Source organism: Montipora capricornis, chromosome 14 (assembly GCF_036669925.1).
Source record: "Montipora capricornis isolate CH-2021 chromosome 14, ASM3666992v2, whole genome shotgun sequence".
Taxonomy (NCBI): Eukaryota; Metazoa; Cnidaria; class Anthozoa; order Scleractinia; family Acroporidae; genus Montipora; species Montipora capricornis.
This window is the reverse complement of record NC_090896.1, coordinates 34,935,786-34,953,285: the sequence shown is the minus strand read 5'-3', so window position 1 is coordinate 34,953,285 and position 17,500 is coordinate 34,935,786. Positions and strand designations below refer to the sequence as shown.

General features: G+C 37.8%; 3 protein-coding genes across 5 annotated transcripts in view; 1 reads left to right on the top strand and 2 right to left on the bottom strand.

Moving 5' to 3' along the window:
* LOC138033792 (nucleolar RNA helicase 2-like) overlaps nt 1-1,592 on the top strand; it is a 34,894-nt gene extending 33,302 nt beyond the window's left edge. For all 3 annotated transcript variants that reach the window (XM_068881617.1, XM_068881615.1, XM_068881616.1), the window contains one exon: nt 1-1,592. This exon is cut by the window's left edge and continues 2,452 nt beyond it. The gene's annotated coding sequence lies outside the window, so the exon portion shown is untranslated.
* A 547-nt stretch (nt 1,593-2,139) lies between these two features.
* On the bottom strand, nt 2,140-6,338 carry LOC138033794 (biogenesis of lysosome-related organelles complex 1 subunit 2-like). Its single transcript, XM_068881618.1, has 4 exons — nt 6,096-6,338; nt 3,976-4,095; nt 3,150-3,254; nt 2,140-2,309 (listed from the first exon to the last, which is right to left on the bottom strand). Exons 1-4 carry the CDS (start codon nt 6,322-6,324, stop codon nt 2,278-2,280), a joined length of 486 nt encoding a protein of 161 aa, XP_068737719.1. The 5' UTR covers nt 6,325-6,338; the 3' UTR covers nt 2,140-2,277.
* A 2,100-nt stretch (nt 6,339-8,438) lies between these two features.
* LOC138033718 (E3 ubiquitin-protein ligase RNF181-like) overlaps nt 8,439-17,500 on the bottom strand; it is a 10,135-nt gene continuing 1,073 nt past the window's right edge. Inside the window, exons 2-7 of the mRNA XM_068881521.1 lie at nt 16,259-16,297; nt 15,472-15,560; nt 12,962-13,002; nt 12,228-12,302; nt 10,496-10,570; nt 8,439-10,139 (exon numbers count right to left, since the gene is read on the bottom strand). Of these exons, the coding sequence (XP_068737622.1) occupies nt 10,080-10,139; nt 10,496-10,570; nt 12,228-12,302; nt 12,962-13,002; nt 15,472-15,560; nt 16,259-16,297 (379 nt within the window). The 3' untranslated portion in view covers nt 8,439-10,079. The remainder of the gene's footprint in view (nt 10,140-10,495; nt 10,571-12,227; nt 12,303-12,961; nt 13,003-15,471; nt 15,561-16,258; nt 16,298-17,500) is intronic.

Sequence of the window (17,500 nt, the reverse complement as noted above, 5' to 3'; positions counted from 1 at the left end):
TTGTTATGTTTCTGTTTAGAAGATATAAGCCTTTTTCACATGGCAACCGTTTTGAGCCGTTGGACTGAAAACATAAGTTTTTGCACCCTCATCAATACATCAACTAGAGGCTAGTTGACCAGGATGGCCGCCAAGTGACAATGAAAGGCCATTGATGCTGTTTATGAGAGTTGAAAGAAAATACTGTCCACCACTATTGTTTATTAGCAATGAATGAAGGAGCTTCAGCTGGTTCTGGCAGCACAAGATTAGCAGAAAACAATAATTTATCTCTTAATTTTATTGTTTTTGCATGCATTATACTTTGAGTTTCCCACTGGTTAAAGCATGAAAGAAGCAGGAAACAGATTTCTCATGCTGGGGAGCCTGGGTCATGGCGTGTGTCTGGCTTTGAGACATGCACACTTACATGTAGTCTTTTGCTGCATTTACACAACCTCCCTCCCACCCACCTGGTGTAGTGGTAGATAAGGACATTACTGACAGTGTTTAATAGTGACATTTTAAAGCCAGTAGTGGGCCAGTATACAGTTGCAAAGTTAATTTGTAATGATAGTTGTGTTGTGTTGTGTTAATAAAGGCACTGCTGCAGTTTGCGGTAGGAGGCATCTTGGCAACCCAGCATGAGAAATTGTGATGCACTTAACCTTACACGAGCAAGAAACAAAACATACCGGCTGAATTACTAGATTGTTTGCACCACGGTCTTTTTCATCAAAGCATGGATATGTGAACGGAAAACATGCTCTAAAATTGGCTGCAAATGTGAAATTTGAGAGACGTTCATTTAGACTTTTTTGAAGAAGTTGACCCTGATCTGATAAAGTATGTTTCAATACTTTTGAACTATCATGTGCAATAGTTTGCTTAACTGCTGCCAAACTCAAACTTCAAAGAAGATGTTTTCCCATCATGAGTCAATGCTTTGGTGAAAACAGTAGATACTGAATGACTTGAAATTATTCCAAATAATATTGATTACAATGATGGTAAGTAATGTCATTTGGGAGGGTTGTTATTGAGACAAAATGGTGCATATATAATGAGGAATGCTGGATGATGTAGGTTCAACTTAATTCGACTGAAGAGGTCAGATTAGATTCTAGTCCTAAGAAAGTCCAAGGTTCCTTAATATTTTCTCTTCGTTGACTAAAGGGTGGCTGTGAAGGATTTGCCAGGTAGTTTCGTGTCTTTGCTTTTTCGTGGTGTACATGTAGAAGCAATTATAATACTATACACAACAAAACCCCATAATTCATATTCTTGTTGTTGCACTGGGACAAGTATGAAGTGGACAATTTTTGGGGAAATATTTTTAAGGTGTAAATGGTATCCCCTGCAAAGCCTCCTTTAAGCAGACTTATTAGTTATTTTTTCAAAGGAGGAGTGTATCATAGTCAAAGACTAGTACAGTTTCTCGCTTACAGCTATATTTATATCAATTTGGACTTGTAACACCCTTTTTTTAAATACCAATCAGTGGTTTATCGGCTATTGTAACAAATTCAATCCACTGCTCAAGGTCAATTTCTTGATTACCACTATTGCATTTTCACTGATTTTGGAAGAAAAAATAAATTTACATGATACGATATTTTGTGTAATGAAAATTCACTGTGTACATTCAAGGGTATTTCTTTTCCGAAGTTAAGTGTCTTGTTTTAGTCAGTCATTGCAAATAAACAATCTCTAAGCCATTTGGGGTAACTTCCCTATTGACGAGTGGAATCTGCACGAGTGTGTAGGGCCTTGGAAGGCAAAGGGTCAAAGGACGTGATAAATTTTGCTAAAACAGGAGCCCTTGAGTGAGAGCTTGCATCTCCCACTTTTGAATCAACGACTGGAAATTCTCGAAACAGACAAGGCCTAAGACAAATTTGGACCGAGCACTGAGGGAGCTAATACAATATATATATTACTTTTTTATCTTCAAACAAACACGACCTACCCACCCATCCACGCAATTTAGCCTCACCCTACGAGTCTACCTTTGCACTTATCTTTCTATTTTTAGACTGCCACTAGTTCTCCACCTCTGCACACACTGTTTAGAATGGCCAACCAGAATAAAGCTATTGTCAATTGAAGACAAAAGTAGAAAAAAAATGTATGCAAATTGTGCAAATTAAAGTTAGTGTGAGTCTCGTGCAGAAGGGTTTATTCGAAAAAGAGAAATAACACACAAAGGTTGACTCAGGGATACAGTGCATATATAGGGAGGCTCCTTCTCATGGACCCCTTCCTAAAATCTTAGCCTATTCATTGCTTTTTTTCCTTTCATCTTCTTTCCAACTTCTTGAATTTGGCTTCTGTAATGAAGAAAATACAATAAGAATATCTATTATGAACCCTCAAACTTACTACAGAGCAACAAACCCACAAGTTTTTCTCATCCTTTAAAACTAATAATTATAATACCGGTATTAAAAGCTCTATAATGCATAAGGGTCACAGGTTATTTGGGTTTTTTTGTGAAATCGTCTGAATTTTAGCTCATACACAGTACTTGTCTTCTTCGAGACATTTTTGCAAGTCACAAACATGCCAAAGGGAATTTTCCTATTTTCGTCGATCCTTACAACAATCAAAGCCAAGCTTTAAACTGATTCCTTGAAAAAGGAAGATCTCAACAATATTATGCAACTTGGGAGGAAAGAAGTATTATCTAATTCTGTACGTTACTGATCAGAAAATGCCCATTCCCAGTACAAATGCATCACCCGAAAACTGTCACATTTCCCTGATAAAAGTTTTTCTTCCAGTCTAAGTTGGACGATATATGACTTAACAGCTGTTTTGGCATGTAGTAATACTGAATAGTTTCACTTGTCCTTTGTATCTTGGCTTGCCCTGCAGTCTCATCAAAATACAGAGAAACTCTTAAAAACTACACTGTGATAACACACGCCACAAAATAATTATATCTTTGGCATAGTATAATTATGCACTGATCGGCCAGTGAGGGCATATCCCTTCAGCACAGTCTCCTTGACTTCATGGAAAGCTTCCCATATGAAATGATTTTCAAAAAAATCATGATAATAAACATTTCAATAACCTAGGGTTGACTTAGGAAAAAAAATAATATGCTACTGGGCCATAACTTATAATACAGGCCTTGAACTCGGTAACTGGGAATTTTGCATCACCTAGTCTCTTGGAATATGCATCTAGTCTGTATGCAGCTTGTTCCAGGCTGGCTACACTTTCCTCTACCTTGTCAATCTGCTCCAAATATGGCTCTAGGCTTTTATCTGAAAAAAAAAAAAAAAAAACACGTACAAGACTCTGTTTCTTGTTACTGAAAGAGGTTCAAATACTGACTTCAATTTTGATAAAAATGCAATCTCATTTGAAAAATAATTAATGCTAAATTACACTTTATTGTATATCTCAGATAGTATGCAAGCTATGATTGGCTAATTAAGCAGCCCATGATTCTACAGTGCGGCCCGCTAAATAAGAAATTTTGACGTAAAATTATTTTCTAGCAAGTTTTATCAACCGCATTTTCTCTGTCTTTACTGTAAGTTACAGATCCTAAGTTTTTCAAGTTGATTTGGCCCGCACATTTTGCACTTGGGCCATAAATCAAGGGGAAAAACTCAATCTACAAGTTACATTACAAACCTCAAACTCTGGTAGTAGAGCGGTTTTCAATTGAGCGTTCGAGTTTAGATTGGTTTACTGGATTGTCTCAGTCCTTTTTGATTGGCCAAAGTAATTACTTTGGTTTTGGTTTTACGACACTCATTTGAAAACCGCTCTAAGAAGTATTTAAAAGGCTGGTTTACACTTGTGAAGCAAGCACAGGCAACATACATGTAATAATTACCAGTATGGCATTGCCTGTACATACTTGTTTTAAATTTAGTGCCTTTTGCCCTCATAGAAGGTACTAACAAACAACTAAGGTTCATCATCATCGTCATCGTCATCATTACTATGTTTCACTGAGGTTTACTAAAATCATACATTTCTTGTCCAGCTCCTCCATGGCTGTTACGAGTGTCTTTGCTGTGTCTGACATTTCGACATATTTTGTAACGGTCAGTTTATTCAACTTTTCAAGAAGCACATAGTCCTCCAAAGAGCCTGAAAATATGACATGAAGAGGAAAGGTAGTTAGACTGTCCTTTTAAAAGCTGGTAGCAATGGAAACTGAAGCCATCCCTTTCAACATTTCTTCCTCCTTTGGCACTCTCTTTAACGGGACAGAAAATGTCGTTTTTTAGTGTCAGTACATGTAGAGGTTGATAACCCATTAACAAGTAAAATCGTCTGGCGTTAGACAGAGTAAAATCCAAGGCATGTATTTCTTACAGGTCACAGGTCAGGTTTACAGGTCACTGTTGTAACAATAATGAAACAACCCTAACCCTTTATTAATGCAAACCGCAGGCCTAAAAACTATTATTTTGGACTAAGGTTACATTACGAAAAAGTTGAGGTGGTTTTAATTAATTAATTTAATGATATTAACCCTTTGACTAGTTACCGAGCCAGCCTGAACCAGCCAATTACTTAGCATTTTACTCTGTCTAATGCCAGACGATTTTACCTGTCAATGGGGAACCCCTGGGAGTCAATGGGGAACCCCCGGGAGTCAATGGGTCAACCTGTACACCTGACCTGTGACGTGTAAAATATACCTGCCTTGAAGTGTAAACTGTTTATTAAGTGTAATTATGCTTTGTGTCTTAAAGAAAGATCAAAACACAAGTAAATGCACCAAGGATGATTATTGGAGATCTTACACCCACAAACTACTAGAGGCAGGAAAGCTGCAATTGTAGAACCCCAAACACTGCAGCATTGCCTTCTCCTTTAATTATCCAAAATATGGGGGCATTAAACAGTTTGTTTATTTTGCACCATGACGTGATGTCCAGATACATATAACTACATGTACATGCTTGGGCATGAAGTTTCATGTCGTATTTTTACAAGTTTTCCTATAATTATTTCACAAGCCTGTAAGGGGAGTCAAAATACTTTTGACAGAATTGGGTAGGCTCGTGAGAATTGAGTGTTCAGCCTTGGTATTTTACTATAACCGTTGACGACCGAGGAACTGATAATGGCATATTTCATGTCAAATTTGGAAAAAAACCACACAGGAAGGAAGCGACCCACAATGGCAATAAAGTTAGGCTTTTTAATTGATACTTTTTTAGTAAAAATTATCTTCTCAGGTCTTTTATCGGGATTCCAATCTCCCTTGTGGAGATACATGCCTCCTTATACAGGAACAAAGAGGAGCGCCAAATGTGAGGCAAGGGAATTGACCAATTTCGATATATTAAAATTCAGTCCCAAACAAAAGGCATCACGTCGAGGCTCTGGGGAATAATTAATATAAGGATTTGTCTGAGTTTATTCCCCAGAGCCTCGAGATGATGCCTTTTGTTTAGGACTGAATTTTAAAGGAGCAGTGGATGCACTGGTTGTATTTATTTGTTACACAAATTATAAAACTGCAAGCGGTGAGTAAAACACGGATCAATTTTTTCACTGCTTGTCGTCTTTCGACTTCAAAGTCATCCCTTGGAAATAAATGCACTCTCTTTCAGCTTTGAAATGACATGTTAATCTTGATAATATGTCTGGTTTATGGCAGAGAAAAAAAAATTTATGACTGTGCGTGCTTGAACCATCGACAGTGTTGCCAGTCACACTTCACTGAATTCAGCTGTCACGCAGAAAACAAACATGGCATCGTATTTGTGTTCGATTTTATTTCTTGGACTCCAAATCAACGATAATTGATAAATTTGCATTTTAGTGCCTTTCAAAGCCGTATGTTGTCTAGACTTAAACAGAAAAAGCAAAAAACTCTTTGCGTGTGAAGAATACTGCGCATGCCATCGCATGACACTGCCCCTTTAATATATCGAAAGTGGGCTATAATAGCCCAAATGTTGCTACACTGGTACCAATTTGGTACCAGTGTGGCAACATTTGTTTTAAGCGTACATGTTAGGCGTTTTAACGCGTCGAGCGGAATTCAAGGTTATTGCATGATCTAGCAGGCATCTATGAGACCTACAATTACGAAGAATTAATGTTTATACAATGATAAATCCAGTCCTTACCAGAAAGTTCCCCTCTCAAATACTCGGTCATCTTTCCGAACGCATCTCTACAACACTCCCTCAAAGACATCACTTCTCCAGGTGCAACATTTGGCTTGTCTGTACCGACAGATTCGTGTAGCGACGGCTGAGAGATATCACGTTCGGGATCTTTATCTCCCTCGTCCTTCATAGCGTCTGTTCCTTCTTCATCCTGCTGGCCTAAAACTTGTTCTTCTGTATTCGCCATATTGAGACAACCCTCTACCCAGGCCCCTCTCAGTACAAAGTCAGGCACAGGTAACCCACACACGATAGGGTGGGGTCCTCGTGTCCGGCTGAACAGTATTTTTGTTATCATAGCCTGAATATGAATGTCCTTATAAAAAAAAGACTGTTTAGACGTCTTACTTAAATTTTAGATCGCTCAAGAACCGCATTATCGATCGTGTTTACTTGAAAATTTACTCACTTTTAATAATGGCACTGCAAAAAAGGAATAAGCGACCAAAAAAATAAATTTAGTCTCAAGTGAAAGTTTCATGACAACTTTATTTAAGTGTCAATGGACTTAGCACTAGAGCACCAATTGGGGACACTAATGAAAATAACGCAAATCAAATCAAAGTATGACTACAACTACCTATGACTGGATTAAATTCTGCTGCTGTGTTTAGATGAGGCTATGGAAACACGGAAAAAAGTCCTCTATTCCTTTTATAAAATATTTCTCAAAGATAATTCGGCAAATGAAGGAAAATGCTGGTTTTTTTACTTCCAGATTGAAACAGATTTTCTTGATACACGCTCATATTTCCTACCAACCAATCAAAACAGGCGTCTGACAACACATAATCAATCAAAATTCGTGTGATGTCACAGCCGTGTTTCCACACTCTCATCGAAACACAGCTATTGACCAATGAGAGTGCGCGTGCTATCCTAATAATTTTTTAAAGCTCAATAGTTCACAACCGTGATCGCTCGAGCGGTTTGCAGACAGAGTGGACAAACGCTACAGCTGTACAACTCTCGTGGTTTTATCTATGGCAATCGTTTCGCTGTCAAAGTGTGACATAATATTGAAAAAAAAGGTCCTGCTTGAGCGGTTTGCAGACAGAGTGGGCAAACGCTACAGCTGTTCAACTCACGTGGTTTTATCTATGGCAATCGTTTCGCTGTCAAAGTGTGACATGATATTGAAAAAAAAAAGGGTCCATGTGTGCACATTTATCCCAAAACCCTTAAGGCGTGTATTTGGGAAGCAGGGATTGCGCAGTGGCCCCGGCAATGTGGCCGGGATTCGCGTCATATGTGGGCTGAGTATCATACAATGTTGGTTCCCTTTCTGCTCCGAGAGGTTTTCGTCCGGGTACTCCAGTTTTCCCCTCTCCTCAAAACCCAACCTAGGATTAGATATGATTTGACTTCTGGACAGTGCTCCCTTCCCCCCCCCCCCCCCCCCAATAGGGAGCTTAAGCAACGACAACGGCGACGGCAACGAGAACGTCACAAATTTGCATATACAGTAGACAAAAACAATAGCTTTGCACGCCCTGCACATGCGTTTTTCACTTTTGTCCATTTCTTTGCCGTCGTCAGCAAAACTACAACGTGAAATAGCCAAATTTGAGGTTTTATGAACAACGTTAGCACTTGAGGATAAATTACCATTTTCTCCCCTAAATTAAGCGCCGTTCCTACCAATGTCATTTTTAAGGAACTACCACACCCCTGTCATATCAAAAAAATTGAAATAGTTACGAAGCGATTAAAATAAAGCGAATTTATATTTTGAGATGACGTTGTCGTTGCCGTTGCCGTCGCCGTTGCTTAAGTTCCCTAATTAGTGTCTGAGCGGACTAAGCGTTAAATACAGTTAACATGTCAAAGGGGTAGTGTCACGCTATTTTAGTCAAACGTCAAAACACTAAAAGCCGTCTTTGCATCAATGAAAACCTAAAAAAAAATGCTGTAGTTTTGGTGCCAATAACCGCCAAAGTGCACTGAAGCTATTTTTTGTTGTTTGCGGCCAAGGATGGAGAGGATGGAAATGGATTGAAACTTGAAAAAACTGGCCAGTTTTTTCAAGTTTGGAGACGTGGTCTTCAGAAAGTCGCCAAAAATTAAATACGGATAGCTCTTTGTTCCATAAAAACATTTCATATCTTCTCACTGGGTTGTCAGGAATGTTATAAGAGTGAGCTACAGTACTAATTTAGATATTTACCCAGTTTTGACCTAAAACAGCAAACATAGCTTGCCAGTGCCCCTTTAAATAAAGTTCATTATTATTGAAGCAAGGCGTTTATTGGATCACTTCAAGTGTTTCAGGTAGGTTCATACATGACGCCTTCACTCCTGTTTGAATAACACAGTTTTTTTTATTGTTACTGTTTATAATTTCTACAAAAATTACATTTTTAAAGTTATTTTAGCTATCACCTACAATCTTGGACAAGCTGGTGACAAAAATACCCTCCCGTTGAAAAGCGGCCGTGTAACGCTGTCCTGGCATTTCTTAAATTCGTACTATCAAAATCAGTAGAGTGCTAAAAACGCCGTTGGAAATTTGAATCCCAAGCGGTTTGATTCTAAACACGTGATCTTAAACTAATTGTCATGTGATCCAAAAAATAATGTCAAGTGATCCAAAAAACTGTTTCTTGTTGCATGCCATGACCACCAAAGTAAAGCAAAGTAAAAGTAAAGTAATTAAGTTTAACGTCGATAACTCGTAACAGTAATTCAACTGACAAACCTGAGGTCGACGGTGCGCTCATTTTACTCCCCCCTCTCCATCAGTGCTCCGTTTTAGGGTATTTAAAGCTACTTAGAAAGCACTTTTCACCCACTATGTGACAGCTTTTTTGTGTCATGTGTCATCACGAGATAAGTTTTCTGCAGCCCGCATTTCAAAATTCTAACGGCAGATTTACCACTCTAATGATTTCGATAGCAAAAATAAATACTGGATAGGAGGGGGTGGTGGCACATGAAAAATCTTTTCTTGATTTATAGAATGCAAAAGACAGGTAGGTGGGTAGGTATTTTCAACCCATTGACCCCTGGGAGTGAGATTGAACAGATTTTACACTATGGTCTAATACCAGAAGATTTTACTCGCCAACTGGGGGAGTCCTAGGTAGGGCATTTGAAGTGTCAATGGGTAAATACCTATATGCCTCATTTTCGTAACAGGATTTTGTCCAAGATTGTAGTTCTAAGATGATTCTTTTATACAGTGCTTTTCAATCCTGTCCAAATTACATTAAAAGCAAACAGTCCACGAAGAAATCTACGTCACCTCTTATAATAATTATTAGCTACTGTAAGAGCCAATCACCAAATTATGTCAAAATATATACTGTCCATTCTCAACTGAAAACTGCTAACTACCTCAAAATTATTCTTTCCATGTGCAGGTACATGCAAGATAAAAAAAGATTATTCTGACATTACAATAATAGGCCTTTTTGGATATATTAAAATTCAGCTTGATAGTAAGGCAGTGAGGACAAAGACAAAGGAAAGTGGATGATATGTACATATTTTTCACATTCACTCCAACATGTTTCTATTGCTTTTGTCCTCACTGCCTAACTATCAAGCAGAACAGTAATTTGATATTTTGAAAATGGCCTATTCATTTTGTTTTCTACACAATTTTCATTAAGCATAGAAAAAATGAGACATCTGATACAATTATGCCTCTTTTGAAAATCCCTGTGGAGTGTGCAAAATTTGCAAGTTGAGCTTTATCAGGTCCAAGCCTGGACAGTGGATTGTGTTTTAAAACCAAATAAAACACTTCTTGTACCTATGTTTTCTAATGCGAGATAGTTTTTTACAGCACTCAACAGAAACATTATTACATAAATAATTTACTAGTCCCACTTGATAAGAGATTATTTCAATCTTGTTGTACAGAAAGTTTCTGTAACATGGCCTGGCCCCATTTGAAGGATGGAGGTTTAAGCAGGCCTAAGAATGCTTAGGACTCTTTTAAGAGAACATCGAGTCATGAAGTGTTTCTATTCGGTACACCTGATCTTGCTTCTTCACCTGTCAAAACAAATAAAACCACTGGTTTTAATGGAGAGTTACAGCTGGGTTTAATGGCACTTTGGTGAGCCATTTGTGACCCCTGACTGAGTTAGAATTTGTTGGTTCTCTAATCTGCTCAAAGATAGTTACCTCTGGGGTATAATGGTGTCTCACCTTCCATTGACGCAAGCATTCAAACAGTTATCTTCCTGGCTACTTTAGTTGCCTTATGAACAGCAGCTTTCCTCAGGTTAGAAAGTCACCTCATATTGGCAATTCAAATTTATAGCTAAAATCCTATGACTTTTTGTCATATTATCAAGGCTTATGAACAGGATACTTGTAACAGTATCAATGTTATTACTCCTTCATACCTTTAAATTTTTCATTTCTTCATAGTCAGGGTCATCTGTGGGCATTTCATGCCTACATAAGGGGCATGTGTTGGTCTGAAAGGAATCATTAACAGTGATTTACACAGAAAGGAAATAAACTTAAAAACGACATTAATAATTCATAAGCATAATAGCCAATCAAAACACAGATAAAACGTCACATGTATGAGCTTTATACCATGACAAAACATTCCTGTTAAGATGGAGATTAATTATTACAGGTTCACCAAAATGGGAAAAACTTTCCACTTGACAGGAGAGAACTTGGGGACTTTAAATAGCTTTTTTCCCAAATGGATAATGCCTTTTTGAAGCAACCTGTAAGGGCTGGAAGAGGAATAAGAACTCCATCTGCTAATAATATTACAGTGGAATCCCATTAATATGGTCATCAAAGGACCTATAAAACTTGGCCGCATTAACAGGGTGGCTGTATTACCAAGGTACAGTCAAAATTCATGACTAAAGTTCTGCATATCTTGCCTGTTTTCGGCTTGCTGTTTTTTCTTTTTTTGCTTATTACTGTACTTCCTAACAGCATAAGATCGTTTTTTTTTCCTTTTTTCACTTTGCAGACGTGCAATACCTTTTTTTTCCATTTTGCTTGCAACTTCTCTTTAAAAGCCTTTTGTTTAGGGAGGGGAGGGGGAAAATGGAAACGGCATACTGGGCATGGTATAACAATTATAATTGTAAATTGCAATCATCATTTTGCCTAGTAAGTGGATGTTACTGCAATGTTACGATCATGTTTGTACTATGAAAACAGGGGCGAGTGTTGCTTACAGTACTTTGTAAAGTAAATCGGCTGATCAATTACCTTGGTAAATTACAGAGGTCAATGAAATTGACATGTCACAGGTGTTTTGGTTTTCTAAATTTAGTGCCAGTGGCTGTTAATGGGGTGAAAATTATTATAAAGGATTCTTCTGCCAGGGATTTAACTTGAATTGTGGCTGTTGGCCGTATTAAATGGTGACTGCATTAAGAAGACTTTTCTTGGCTGTTTTAATGGGCCAAAAAAATTGCCATAATAATGACCATATTACTGAGATTGCCGTAAGATGGGGTTCCACTGTATACTAGGTAATTGCAGGTATTTTCAGAAGCTGCCCGAGTCATGGGGCAACAAGGACAATCTCTGCAACTTCTGAAAATAAGAGTGATGTTAATCCTTAATTTTATGAGGAAACATCATTGCAATTACATGATTGTACTTGTTTATAATATAAAGGGTTAAGGGGGTAGTTTCTAAAGAAACTGTGGTGCTGCGTCGGTGGGGAAGTAGTATACAAAAATTTTGGTTTTATGAACAGAGTTGATAATGTACATTGGCCACCGTAGAGAGATTCTAAAAAGGTGACGTTTCAAGCGTTAGTCTTTCGCTCTGATGACGGGCTAACGCTCAAAATGTCAGCTTTTTAGAATCTCTGTACGGTGGCCAATTTACATTATCAACTCCATTGATAAAACCAAAAGTTTTGTATAATATAAAGTGTTAGATTGTCTTCAATTAAGTACGTAAAAAATGCACACTGTACTGCAATTTTTTAAAAAAGATTAGCTACATGTAACCTGCTAAAATCATTTACTACATGATCGAATATTGCCAAGGCAATTACTTCAATTGATGAAAAATGCCCTTTGCCTAACCCATATCCGCATAAGTAATTTTGCCCTCTATGTTATGAATAATTTACATGAATGTCACCTTTGACAACCATGGCATAATACACTTAGGATGGAACATATGTTCACAAGGTAGTTGCTTAGCTTCATCTCCAATCTAGAAAAGAGAGGGAAAAGGATGTCAAAAAGGCTATTGGCAATTCAGTTTCATTGAAGTTAAAATCATTAAAAAAAAAAAGGATTGTTTTCAGGAATATAAAACTGCCCCCATGCATCTCTCTCAATTCTCACTTCAAGGAGTCAAAAATTAATGATTAATACATGTGAATGTTATCTTTTGCTTCTAGTAATAATGTTACAGAACACATGCTTTACATGTACACTACACATGGCTAGAAGTATTGATCCAATGATGGTTTTGAGGTGAACTTGCAATACATTTGAAATGAAACCGTAGCAGAGTCCACAACGTTATAGCCCGGTTGTTGTGTAGTTCAATATCATCGTTGCCTAAAGTTGGCTGAGATGAAAAACAATGAAAATTATGATGATGGCAACAACAACAGTGCCGCCTAAAATTAGGAGCCCTTAACTGTTTTTTTTTTGTGTGTACAACACGTGTCCCCTTGAAGCCACTGACTTCTAAGAGTAAGACCGTCTAATGCCAGACAAATTTACTCATCATTGGGGGAGGAGGGGGGGTGGGGGGGGGGATTTTACTACTCGTCTGTGGGGGGGGGGGGGGGTTTTCAGGATTCAATGAATTAAGACACACTCACTTGATGTCATGCTTTTGTTATAATAGAAACCACTTACTTTGAATTCTACTTGACAAATTGTACAAGAGCAACTTTTAACTGTAAAAAAAAAACAACAAACAATGAAGACCCCTAAAATAAGAATTTCTCCATTTTTATAGGCTTGATTTCCAGCCGTTCTCGGAGTGTGGTTAACACCCTCCTCCCAACAAAACGCTGAATCATTGGTCTGCATCCTTTGTGTGTGACGTAGCAACCATCACAATAATTATTGTATTTTGTATTCAGCCAACTATATTTTGCAATTGGCAGGCAGATGACTTTCTGATTGGTGGAAAATACATTATTTATTTTATTGGCTGAACCAGTGATCCAGCCGTGGTGTGCGCAGTGGAATGCAGATGAACAAAACATCTGGTCAATTGAGCCTACCATAATGTTTATTTATTGATGCAAAACAGTGAAAATAACAAGCAATCTGGGGAGAAAATTATGTTAACATTTAAATAGACTAAGTATTATATGCTGCAAGTGGTTATCAAGGCAGCTACATTTTACTTTATATTACAAGTTCCTTCTATCTAATATAAAGAATCTGAAAGTAGTCAGTTTGAAAATTAGTGCTAAGCTTTCAATTTTGAATTTTTTATCAAAATCGCCTTGCAAAGGATGATTATTGCAAGATGAAAAAATCAATTCTTGGCTTATTAAAGTAATGTTATTGTGCAGCTGTAGAGATAGAGATTTGTAAGCAAATCCTAAGGAATTATTGATAAGAAAAGCATACAGATGGAACTACCAGTATGTCAGGAAAGATGTACACGTACATGTATAGTATTACTGTTTATTAGATATGTGTAAATTATGTTGTAGTTCAAATTTTTTCTTGGTCAACTTAAAATTTTTTAAACCGGTTCAATTTTGATTTTCCTAATTTTTTAAGATCATGATGATGAATATTAGACAAGGAAAACTCAAAATTGAGCTGCAATAATTGTGGCTTGAAAAATTTTAAACCAAGAGAAAATAACTCTAAAACAAAGTTATAAGACCACACAGATCAAGACTAGCTGGACATTGGCAAGCCAAGAATTGAGGGACCTTGTGAAGACTAAGGGTCTATAATTACCTATATTGGCTCTTGCTCAAAATACAGAGCCTAGTGAGAGCCGGTTAACTAAGCACAGTGATTTCTTTTACTAGCCTGCCAGCCAGGAAACCAAGGTATGGCTAATAAGAGGTGGGCCAAACATGGTGTTGATGATGAGAAGAAAGTAGACACCAACAATCACTATTTTTAGTGTATTCCATAGTTTAATAAAAGCTATAACTAATGTGGAATTAGGCTCGATTACCTGCTGCTGTTTCAGGAAATGAGCCAGCGCTCACTCCCGAAATCACGGCGGGACGTGTGAGGTGAGCCATTGTTAATCTCCGCAAATCAGAAACTCGCCTGCACAAATCGGTCTGGCATAAATTTTTTTTTTTTGGCTGCGAAGGTATTCTTTGACCTGGCCTGCTCAAGGTTTACAGTGATTTTAAGGAAGGAAACATCCAAGATTTCAACAACGAAAAGTGTTCGAGAAGCTGAGGAATGAGCATTGTATTGTTTTCTGCCGCCTGAGTTCAGAAACTTCACTGATTTTCCTGTTGGCACCAACGTCAAAATATGGCTTTCAAATCCAATGCTATTATAGCAATAATTATTTCTCCCCAGACTTCACTAATGTAAGAGGACATTATTCCTCAAGATCAATTGAAATTACTGCTGAGTTTATTGGTGGCAACACAAGGAGGCCAATGAGGTCGAGTGAGAGCTGAAGCAGCCGAAGATTTTGTTGATGATTGACCGGTTGAATTCATGGAAAAATTATATTTGATCAAGCTCGTATCATCTGGAAACTTCGCACAGACATTTTAAGCATTTGCTACATGTATGTAATTACTGTTTTGTTAAAATCAGTGTTTTGGGATGTCTAAATGCTATTTTCCCCACAACTATTAACTTCGCTTAAATTATATTTGAATTTACGTCACAGACACAACCTATCACTCACGCGTCCAGCTGTCTCTTCTCGGGGAGGATACCCGAACTCAAGTGAGCGGTGGATATCGAGCCTAATGTGGAATTTGTAATAACTTATGTTGTAATTTAAGTACAAATGTCTCCTCGGTGTAAACCAGCGGTAGCTATAGCAATTAAATACATTTAGTATAAATACACAGGTGATTATACAAAATCGTGCGCTCTCATTGGCTCGCTATCTCGGATTATCAGCCGATAATCACCTAGACAGACAAAATGTTTGCCACTGTAAGTGAAGATGATTTCGCATTGAAATGTGTTTTTTTTTTCCCTTTTTTTGAAATAATCACCTGCGTATATAAAAACAATTATTCGCCTCAGGCTCAGTGATTATCGGTGAATATTCACCTCGACTTTTTCTAGGTGAATATTCACCGATAATCACTTCGCCTTCGGCGAATAATTGTTAATTAAATAAACCTAAACCTAAAAACTAAGTGTAGATATACTAGAGAACCAACACTGCATGTACATGAACTAACCAATATGATCAGCAGTTATAGTTAAAGTTGGTAACGATTCCACAAAATCTTTGGAAGCTGGTGGAGCTTGAAGTATTTCAAATGCAACCCTATAATGATCAAAACAGAAAAACAAGCTGGTATGATTTTCATCTACAACTTTAAACAAAAGTTGATGTTCAGTCCCGTATTACATGTGTCCTTTTTGCAAGACTTAAACAGTAACTTTGCCATCATTTCAGAAATGCTTTTAGAAAAATATAACACAAGAAATCTGAAATATTATGGTAATTTTGTGGGGTTGCCCTGGTAAAAAACCTCAGAGGATCTTTGACAATCTTCAAGGATCCTTAAAGATTGTCAAGGGCCTGCAAAAGATCTTTGAAGATGAGGATCTTTCAAGGATTCTTGAAAGATCCTTGAAAGTTCTTTAAAGATCTTCAATTGCAATTAGGAGTTGTAAAGATCCTCAAAGAGTCAGACAAGTGAGGATCCTGTGAGGATCTTGCAAAGATCCTGGTGCAAATATATTTCAAGATCTTGGTATTAAAAGGATCTTTGCAGATCCTCAAGAATTCTTTGATGATCTTTCAAAAATCTTAAAAGGATCTTTGACTGACTTAGGCACCAGTGGGTAATTTCTGAAGTTTGTGTGTCACGAAACTTGTTTGCTTTAATCTGCCTCAAGAATTATCTCTGACCTAAGCCAGACAGTTTGTCTAAAGCACTGCAAAGTTGGTGGTCTCATAACAGAATTAAATGTCATGCAAAGTTTCGGGTTGACTTCTAAAGTAGCCAAATACTGTACCTTGATATTTCCAACATGTCACTTGGAGATAAAAGCAACCTACCACAGACAACAGAAATGAAATATTGATTAGATCAAGTCTTTTCCTAAAAGGAAATTCAAAATGGTATGGAAGCAAAGATGAAGTACAGTATTTAAAAGACACAGTTTGCAGTATTATGAAAACCAAAGGAGTGTTGTCTGCTTCCGGCAGCCACTGACGCCAAAGTTATGCATGCTCCTCATCCCCACAACGAAGAATGTGAGACTTCACCTGTCTGAGCAGCTGAAAAGGGGACTCGCGCGACCCAGTCATGTCTAGGCTGGCTGTCCCAATCTTTTTTTTAGAAGTCATAACTGCATGCTGAGAATACCTCCAAACCCCCCCCCCTTCCCCCGCTCCCCCGACTCCCTGGCTTGTTAAGCATGAGTTCACTTGCTCACAGCCTGACGTTCTCTCCTAGGACTGTAACCGTGAATTGAACCTTCCTGAGGTATCCCCTGTTCCCTATCATGCAACATGGAAAATTTTGGCAACAACCACACCATAATGACAAGGATGAGGTCATGGCTCATTGTACAGTATTGAATACAGTTTATAACTAACCCAGCTTCAAACAATTGAGCCTTTCTACGGATCACCTTACATAACGACCACCTGAAAACCTCACACAACATTTCCTCATCTTTGTACACATTTAACTTACCTTTACCTGTAGATTCATTGATCAGAGTCAAAAGATTATGGCTACCAGGAATGCCCCTTTAATGTGAATGTTGGGGAACTTTGTATGCGTATAAGAAAAGAGGAGAACCTGGTAATGCCTTCAAAGTACAAAGTTAACGATAGGGGATAGCTCGGCCACCTACAATCTGAGCTTGTTAGTTCTCTCTGGCCATTGAACAAAAAAAATTCAGGGGCACCCAACGATAATTTGGGTGAAACAATTATGTGTTTGGAAGAGTCAAACTGTTTTAAGAATTTCAGTTCTACGTTGCCAAACTGCTTCAGATTTCTCTCCTGAAACATCATCCAAAAGATTCGCAACCAGGGAAAAGTATTCCCTTACATTTTCAGAAGGGATATTTTTGCAATTTTCGACACTTCAAAAGGTCATTTGGCAGTTTCAGATGAGCAAATGGCTGGCTGGGAAGTTCTTAGAAAGTAACGCTCAGCTAGCAATTCCTGAAATGAAGATATCATTCCTTAAACTTTTTGAACACCTCAATTTTCAGCTACTTAAGATTTCCAAACGGATCAAA